General features: G+C 47.1%; 1 protein-coding gene across 1 annotated transcript in view; it reads left to right on the top strand.

Moving 5' to 3' along the window:
- Positions 1-9597, top strand: part of PLAC8L1 (PLAC8-like 1) — a 16447-nt gene that overhangs the window by 2482 nt on the left and 4368 nt on the right. The window contains exon 2 of the mRNA XM_006777004.2: positions 2823-2959. Coding sequence (XP_006777067.1) covers positions 2823-2959 — 137 coding nt within the window. The remainder of the gene's footprint in view (positions 1-2822; positions 2960-9597) is intronic.

Genomic DNA, 9597 nt, shown 5'->3' with positions numbered 1-9597 from the left:
AGGGCCAAAAAATCGTCTTATACGCCGGCAAATACGGTACTATTTCAATATACATTTTACTACTTTCCTTTCATCTTTGACACTGCTATTATAGAGAAAGGGCAAATAGCAATATTAAAATATTTCCTCTACTTAATTCCCTCTTAATGTGCATGAATTTCGTGCACCGGGCCCCTAGTCTCTTATAAGGAGCCAAAGGAAACGCTGGGCTTGGGAAGAAAGAGTTGCTATCATTTCCCATGTGTAGTTCAAACGGGGGCACCTGATTATTTCCTTCTGGCCTTGCTTAGCTCGAGAAAAGAGAAGGGCTGGCTTGGGTGAAAGGATGTCTCTTTATCCTCAAAATGTTGAAGCCTGAGCAAGTGAAACTATTTCTGATGACTGCCACTGAGTTCCACCCTTTGAAACCGAGTGGTGGTGGAACATTCTCTGGGATGATAGAGCTAACGGCTGTGCAGGAAGCTACAGTAGCTACTTCAGTTCGATCCCCGTGGTAGCCCCTGAATAATCACTCATTTCTTGAAGGAGCTACCAAGTGCCTTGTACACAGAAAGTGCTCAGTGAAGGGTAGCTATGCTTGTTCCTGCTCTTTTTAATCCTCACCTGAGGGTATGTTTTTATTGATTGTTTAGGAAGGGAGAGACACAGAGAAACATTGATGTGAGAGAGAAACATTGATCGGTTGCCTCCCATACGCTCCCGAACTGGGGATTGATCCCACAGCCTACATATGTGCTGTGACTAGGAATTGAACCCATAACCTTTTGGTGCACAGGATGATGCTCCAACCAACCGAGCCACTGGGCCATTATGACACGTGAGCTATATATAATCTTGAACTGAAATGTTTTAGCCAGTGCTTGTCAACTCAAATGTTTTAATACAGAAATCTCTAAAGAATCCGGGTCTAAAGGCAAGAAACTCAATACTGTATTTCTTGTGTTCAAAATTAGGTAAAACACCCCCTAAAAACCAACTTTTATTTTCACGAAGGAAAAGCGATCCTCTTGGTTATTTGATTTGGAACAGAGAGGGGCAGGCTGCCTCCCCGTAACAAAAGGTGCTGCTCACATGATGCCGAGTGAGGTAGAGGCAGACACATCTAGTCTAGGGCTGCCGGCTGTAGATGGTTTACTTCAGGGAGAGGCGGAATCCAGGGGCTCAAAGCTAAGACATTCCTCTTCTGAAAGTTGGAGATAATTGGAAGCTCTTGGCATCCTGAGGGAAGCGCCACCTGGAGGGCGTCAGCACAGGGAGAGGTGAGCCCCGGGCCCTGTGAGGGGTCAGGCAGCTGCAGGCTGCTCTGCAGGCTTCTTCAGCTCACACCCGAGAACCCTGCCTCCCCGGAGGCTGAAACACACCGAAGGACACCTCACTGGTAGCTAGACTTGAGGACTCAAATGTAACGGAAGAGACGTGTGATTCAATTCGATTCAGTTTGACCCAATTTAACAAATACATGCACCCACCTGGTTCAAGGGCGCATGCCGGATTCTGGGGCCACGGGAGAGGCAGCGTGGGCCCAACCTTGGAGCTTACATGGAAACAGGACATAAGATAGTGTAAAGGGAGCTATTTTTCAGGGCCGGTTTGAAGTCCACACACGTTTCTTAGCTTGGGCTGCCATAGTGCAATATCGTGGACTGGGTGGCTTGAAGAACGGGAGTTTATTTTCTCCCAGTTCTGGAGTCTGGATGTGCAGGGTCGGGGAGCCCGCAGGGTCAGGTTGTGGCGGGGACTCTTTCTGGCTGCAGCCTTCTCCCTGTACGTATACGTGGATGGCCTTTCCTGCTCTTCCACGGCCAGCAATCCTATCGGACCAGACCCTGCCCCACACCCCATTTAACCTTCATTGCCTCGGAAAAACCCTATTGACAAACACAGTCACATTGGGGGTCAGCTTCGACATGAATTTGGGGGACACGATTCAGTCCATAGCAGTAGATGCTCACCCACATTATGACAAACATATTCAAATGTGTCCATACCATACGTTATAGCCATATGTTGTTTTTTGCTATATCGTAAGCAAAATGATTTTTATAATTTTGCTTTTGAAATTACTTGGCTGTGAGTCATGTATGATTGGCTGCTGCTTCTCAGTCCTACACACTTGGGATTTTTTAAAAAAAATGAAAGAATTGTAAGTTGTTTCCAAATGTAATGAAATATTTGTGAATTCGGAATTTGACAATGAGTGAGAGTGACACCATGCCAGATTTTTGTGTTTAATGGAGCATTAAGTGATTTCTGTTTGGCAGTTGTCCTGTTCTGGAGCCAGTACCTTTTCCCAGGTCTCACTTTTGTAGGCTCTTGAAAAGCTTGGTAGGCCCCTCAGCATCGCCTGCACTGCCTGTACTGCTGAATGGCTAGTGACAGGGCCCTGATTGTCACATCTAGACGGGCAGCTCCCAGCCCTGGCCTCCCTGCCATAGCACAGCCAGATGTTTGCCCCCTGGTGCCTCACTGCCTATGTCACAAGCATCCTCTTCCCTTCCAGCCTGCCTCCTGTTCCAGGCAGTGGCGTGCTGGGATCTGAGCTGAGGCCTCTTGCTTCCAAGTTTGTGATTGACTATTAGGAAGCACTGAGGAAGTAGACTGGACATTGAGTGTGAGGGGCAGGACCTGGAATAATAACGCCATTAGTAGCAGTGGGGCAAAAAGTCCGAGAAGGTAGGAAGGAGGAGGAGGGAGGGCGATGGTGAGGTCGGCTTGGGCTTGGCTTCCCTGGGCCCGTGTCTCCTCTTTATGGCTCTGTCTTGGCTTAATGGTCATCCTTCGGAGCTTTGTTTCCTAATTAATCACCATCCTTGACTCGCCAGGAGCCAGGCGCCAGCCCAGGCTGTGGTGAAGCAGCCCGTCCGGGGAGCCAGAGGCAGGACCGCGGTCACCACCGTCGTCCAGACTGGCGGGGACTGGAGCACCGGCCTCTTCAGCGTCTGCAGAGACAGGAGGATTTGTACGTTTCCCTCTTCATTTATGTTCTTTACAATTTTCTTTCCTAGGACATCAGTGGGCAGAAAAGCAACATCAGGGGGCAAGGGCAGAAATTAAATGGTTTTAGAATAACTGCTCACTAATCCTCTAGTGACTCAAATGTACTTCTTGGCAGGAAAAACCTTGCCTTTCAGAGATGTGGATGCTTTCATAGGCTAAGTGGTGACTTAAAGATTTTCTTAAAGGGCAAAGTACAGTGTTGGCAAAGACTCATGAAATGGGCTCCCTCGTCTGTGGGAGTATAAATTGGTACAACCTTTCCAGTGGATGGTTTAGTAATACATGTAAAAAGAACCTCAAGTGATGCATCGCTTTTGACCCAGTAATTACATTTTTCAGGCATTTAGTCGAAGGAAATAAATCACGTGCAGAGATTTAGCAGCGGCATGAAATTTTGTAGCACTGGTTATTATAGCAACAATCTGGACAACTGAATGTTCAGTGAGGGCATCGCACGATGAGTTATTACACAGCCATGAGAAGTCATGTTGTAGAATAACAATCTAATGGGATGGAAAGATGCTTGGGATCTATTTTTAAGTTAAAGAAGCAGATTGCAAAACTATGCACATTAGACACCATTTGGGGGGGGGGGAGGGGAAACACTTACGAGAGATACCTGGCAGGATACAAATACAATGTTTACAGCCAGTGTCTCCAGACAGTACGCTAGTGAATAACTTTTATTTTATTTTTGTTTCTCTCCAGTGTTTCTATGAGGAATGGGCCGTACTCTTATAATAAGAGGAAACATTACAAAAGGAGCCCCCTTCATTAAAATCCTTGCAGACAGTGGTTCCCAAGGACCAACAACACTGTCCCCCCGGGGGACTGAGGTTCAAAGCTCAGGGATTCTATTTTTACCTCAGGACATTCTGACCCTCCTCGGGTGTCTTCCAGGGCCTGATGCTCTGGCCCTAGGGAGCAATTCAATCAGTGAATTTTTCTTGGAGTGTGTGTGTGTGTGTGTGTGTGTGTGTGTGTGGCTTCCCTTTTGAAGGATGAGGGACAGTCTCTTAAGTTCAAAATCCAAACAGACCTTGGATCTAATATTTTTGAAGAACATGCCTCTCCCCGCTCTTTACATACAGGCTCTGGGAAGATCTGAATTTGTCCCAAAGTCTCCAGGATGGAGCAGTCAGAGAGCGTTGAGCGGTTACATGATCCTAGTCCTTAATCAACCAAGAGCCTTGCGGAGGGAAAAGCTCTAACATTTTTTGGTGCCTTGAACATCCAGGCTGTGCCTTCCCGGCCTGGGCCTCATGGAGAAGAGACTGCCCAGCACCAGTCCCAACCTACCTTCTATTCCTGTCTCTTTGCCCATCTGACCCAGAGCTCAGCAGGCCTCTTCCTGCCACTGCTGCCCACGTGGACGTCTGACCAGGCCATTGTGGCAGTTCTCTGATTCCCTCAGGCTCTGGCTGTTGTCGTCCAGCTTTCCTGCCTTTGCTTGTCACCTAGGACTGCGTACAGAGAAGGCAGGCGGTCCTGTGGAGAGGTGCACACCTAGCCCCAGGTTTGCTTTGAATCTTAATTGCCTCTTACCAGTCATTTGACTTCAAACAAATTCTCTAGGTCTTCATTTTTCCATCTCTAAGATGAAGATAGGCCATGTCCACTTCAAGTGTTGTCAGGACTAAAGCAGACAGTGTATAGAACCCACTCTTCACAGTGGAACCTAAGTGGACCCGAGGTGTTTTTGGTTGAGTGTTGCACTGGGTTGAATAGTGACCCCTTAAAATCTATATCCACTTGAAACCTCTGAATGTGACCTCAGTTTGGAGCAGTGTCTTCCAATCCAGTCAAGTTAAAAAGAGGTTACACTGGGTTAGGGTGGGGCCCTATCCCCATGGCTGGTGTCCTTATAAGAAGAGGGAAATTTGGACATAAACACACAGAAGAGAAGGCCGTGTGAAGGCAGAAGCAGGAGTGGAGTGATGCACCCAGAAGCCTAGGAATGCTACAGATGACCAGTGGCCACCAAAACCTGGGGGAGAGGCACGGAGCAGGCTCTTCCCTCGGAGCTTCCAGACGGAACCACCCCTGCCACACGCTGATGTCAGACCTCTCGCCTCCTAATTCTCCAGTGAGAGAATACTTTCTCTGGTTCTATGATGCCCATCTGTGGCATTTTGTTCTGGCAGTGTGGGAAACCGAGACTCAAGCAAACGCTGGGTTTCACTAGATGGCAATGGGATAGCTCACAGAATAAAAATCAACTGAAAACGGAACTCAGAAGGGATAGATGCATTGACAGGAGCTAGTGGACAGTGTGGTGCATCCTTTTGTTTTCCTGTGTGAGACTCAACGTCTCAGCAGACGGAGCCCAGTTTGTCTAGCTTAGGTCCCAGGCTGCCACTTGCCAGGCCAGGGCACTTTGAGTGACAGTTCTGTCAATATTGCCCACAATAGTAAGGGATAATTTCCTATTTTTTTCTACTGGGGTGCTGTTACCAGGAAAAGCCCAACAAATCCTATATAATAAAAGGGTAATATGCAAATTGACCCTAACGGCAGAATGACCGGGAACGACTGGTCCAGGGGGCAGACGCTCAATGCAGAAGCTGCCCCCTGGTGGCCAGTGCGCTCCCACAGGGGGAGCTCTGCTCAGCCACAAGCTGGGCTCACAGCTGTGTGCATAGCGCTAAGGATGCACCGAGATTAGCAGGTGGGTGCTCTGTGCCCTTTGAAGATGTGGGTGCTGAAAGCTCAGATGTGGAAAAGAAGCCGAGTGCAATAGTGGCTGCTACCTGGCACCGTGGGCAGAAGGCAAGGCATCCCAGCTCGGGAATGCTTGTGATGAGGCCCCAGAGAAGGCTTATGTGGAAGGCGTAATCCACATTGATTTGTAGTTCAGTCAATATTGACCGAGTTCCTACCTGTGTACAGACATGTGATAGGTGTTATGGACTTAATAGTGAATGAGACAGAGACGGTTTCTTAGAGGAGGTAGACAATAAGCAGATAAATAAATAAACAATAATTGCGGTTGTGATAGGGCAATGAAGGGAATAAGCAGGGTGTTATGAGAGGAGATTACAGGGGTAAAGGACCTGACTTAAGCTGCACCCTGAAAGGTGGTAAAGGGTCAGCCTGCAGCCCTCCCTGTGGAAGGCACCTTGAGCCCCAGTGGGGAAAAGCTTGATGTCAACCAGGAGCCATCAGCTGCCCAAGGTGGGCAGAAGGAAGAGGGCCAGGATTTTTTTCGGTTTTCTAGAAGAGGAAAGAAGAGGGACAGGCCTCAGACTGGGATTCATGTCCCCGAACTGTGTGTGGGTAAGCTGTCCGCTCTCAGAGCAGGGGCCTCCATTGTCTCGCTCACTGCTTGGATACCCGGCAGGTGCTCGGCCCCTGGGAGGTACTTTACCTGCATGACTTTTAGCCTGTGTGCGCACTTGCTTCTCTCTCTCTCTCACGTCATTGAAAGAACCATAGGCCTCGGGTTAGAAAGAATGGGGTCAGCTGGTTTGGCCACTCGGCTGCTTGTCTCAATCTCGTGCGCAGCGTGCGAGGCTGGGCCCAGCAGCCTCGGCTTTCTGAGCGTCCAGGGAGCAGGGCTTCTCCCCTTTGCATCCAGCTCAGTGCTTAAAGGAATGATTTTGAATAGGGTTCCAGGTGGATGATGCAAACTTCAGAAGCACCTACGGCTTTGGTATCTGAAAAGCAGCCACTGCATCGTTGCCCTCTCTCTACCCAGTTCTCCTCTGAGCCCAGACAGAGTCTGTCTGCTTGGAAAGGTCTGCAAAAATTCCAATGAAAATAGGTTCATCTTTTTATTATAAAAATATCTTATAATCATCGTAAAAAAGACACATGCAAACGACTATACGAGAAAAAAAGCAGTATCCTGTACTAGAGAGTACTGCGTCAGAGATCACCATGGCTACTGTTTTGGTGCCTATCCTTCCAGATTTTTTTGCTGTATGTGTGTGTGTATACAAGTCACACACAGAGTAGAATTGTAAACACCCTGTTCGGCACGTTTGTTTTCACAATGTACATCTAGGTGATCAGACCCTATCAGCACTTCTGGAGTTAATCATTTAAATTGCTGCATAGATTCCATGGCATGAATGTAGCCTAATTTACTCACAAGTTCCCATAGTGGACCTACCTGTGTTTTCCAGACGTTTTGCTAAGCAAACCAATGTTCAGTGACTCTCCTATTGCTGTCATTTTGCATGTGCGTGCCTTATCTGTGGGCTAACTGTTGCACACTGTACACTTACATGTGCCCTTCTGAGTCGTGCTGGATGTTGCCAAGTGGCTCTCCACTTGGAAGGGGTGCTGCTTTACACTCCCACCCACAATGCGTGCTTGTGCCCCCTTCCTACTGGGAGTGACTCACTGTCGGGTGGTTCTGCCTTTTTGCTAACAATGGTCTGCAATGTGCCTCGCTGCAGTTTCCGCCTACCTCTCCTCCGGTGCTCTCCGGGCTCCACCCTCTGGTGTGTGGAGGCTTGTTCTCTGGGCTCCCCTATGAGCTGGCACGATGAATAAGGAACCACATCCCATGCATGGAGGTGGAGCCCATCTCAGAGAACAGGCCAGGGACATGTAGGCAGTGGGCACTTACATAACCACCAGGCCTGTGAGTGGAAGACAAGAGGCTGCATTTCTGGCTCCCCTCCCTCCTGAGCGTAAGCACCTTCCCTCTTTAAACAAAGTGTACATGGTATTACACTGTGCATAGCATTACACAATTGTGTTTGTTAACTCAAAGTAGGTCCTAGAGATTTGACTCTGTTGGTGCTTAATTGATCTTTCATTGCATTCTTCATTATGGTATGATTTCTACCACCATGGTTTGGTTACACGTCCATTTATTCGTGTACATTTAAGTTGTTTTAACTTGTAACGCTGCAGTGGACATCCTTGTAGCTGCCTCTTTGTGAGCACGTGAAAGCATTGCCCCCGGGTAGTGCTGGCAAGTGGAATTGCTGGGTCCTAGAGGATTTAACGTTCCCTGGGCTCGGCCAGGTCGCCTTCCAGAGTGGCTATGCCAGTTCCCACTTCCATCACTGTATGGAGCACCTGCGGGGTGTCCCAAAAATGTGTACACACTTTGAATAATTGTGTTTATAGCAATATATTTCGTTTTCAAAATGTAATAGAATCTACAGGCATTGTGTATACATTTTGGGGGGGACACCCTGTACTTTGCCATGGTTACCCACAACATTTGATATTAAAAAATTAGAAACATTTGCCATTCTTATGGGTAATAAATATTCCAGACTAATGCAAGGCTGAATTCAGCCATGTGATGCCTACAGTATGTGATGTAGCGATTATCTTAAGACTTCTGAATGAATGAAATAGATGTTCCTCAAAGATAGGCTGCTCCTTGTTATCTCCCCACCAACACTCCAGTCCTCACGTTCCTGTATACCTGCTCCCTCACCCGCTATGCGACACTGAAGAAGTCCAGAGTCTGGGAGGATTCCTGGAAGGTTCTGGGATAAAGCAGCATTCTTAGCTTTCTGCTTCTTGGCCACTGACTCTGGGAGTGGGACTTTGTACTCCTCGCTATTGGGATGGGGTTGGGGTAGGGGAAGGAGGGACAGGTAGGCTGGGAAGGGCCTTGACAGGAAGTTCTAGTGCACTAGTGACGTGGTACCTGAGCATCAAAAGGCTGTGATCACTACCATTTCACAGTCATTAGAATGGCTAAAATAAAAGACTGACAATAGCAAATGTTGGTGAGGAAGTAGAACAATGAATTCTCATACATTGTGGGTGGGAGTGTTAAATGGGACAAATACTTGGGAGAACTCTTTGCATTTGTTAGTTTCTTGTAGAAGTTAAACATAAATCTACCCCATGATCCAAGCAATTCTAATTCCAGGAACCCACCCAAGTGGAATGCCCACATAAATATTTGTATATGTGTGTTAATAGTACTTTTTCATAATAGCAAAAATTGGAATAATTAATGGGAGAATGGATAAATAACTTGTAGAACAGTGATGGCAAACCTATGACACATGTCAGAGGTGACATGCGAACTCATTTTTTTGGTTGATTTTTCTTTGTTAAATGGCATTTAAATATATAAAATAAATATCAAAAATATAAATCTTTGTTTTATTATGGTTGCAAAGATAAAAAATTTCTATATGTGACATGGCACCAGAGTTAAGTTAGGGTTTTTCAAAATGCTGACACACCAAGCTCAAAAGATTCGCCATCACTGTTGTAGAATATTTGTACGTTGGAATACTATCCTATCTAATAAAAGACAAAAAGGGTAATTGGCCGTACTTCCGCTATGCTTCCCATTGGCTAATCAGGGCGATATGCAAATTAACTGCCAACAAAGATGGCGGCCAGCAGCCACGCAGCTGAAGTGAACAGGAGACTTGCTTGCTCCAGTGATGGAGGAAGCCAAGGTTCCCCGCCTGCCGCAGCCCAGCTCTGAGCCCAAAAGCAACAATGTTTCAATTATAGAAGCCAAACAAACCCCAGATACCTGTTTTCAGCTGGCGGTCTCAGAGCTGGGAACACCAGTGAAGGCAACAGAGTTTCAATTATAGAAGGTAAACAAACCCCACAATAAAAAAAAAAGAAGAAGAAAAGGAGTGGCTGGGAGCTTCAGTC

This window comes from Myotis davidii, unplaced genomic scaffold (genome assembly GCF_000327345.1).
Source record: "Myotis davidii unplaced genomic scaffold, ASM32734v1 scaffold89, whole genome shotgun sequence".
In the NCBI taxonomy this organism is placed as follows: domain Eukaryota; kingdom Metazoa; phylum Chordata; class Mammalia; order Chiroptera; family Vespertilionidae; genus Myotis; species Myotis davidii.
The sequence above is the reverse complement of the archived record's forward strand: the minus strand, read 5'-3'. Positions and strand labels throughout refer to the sequence as shown.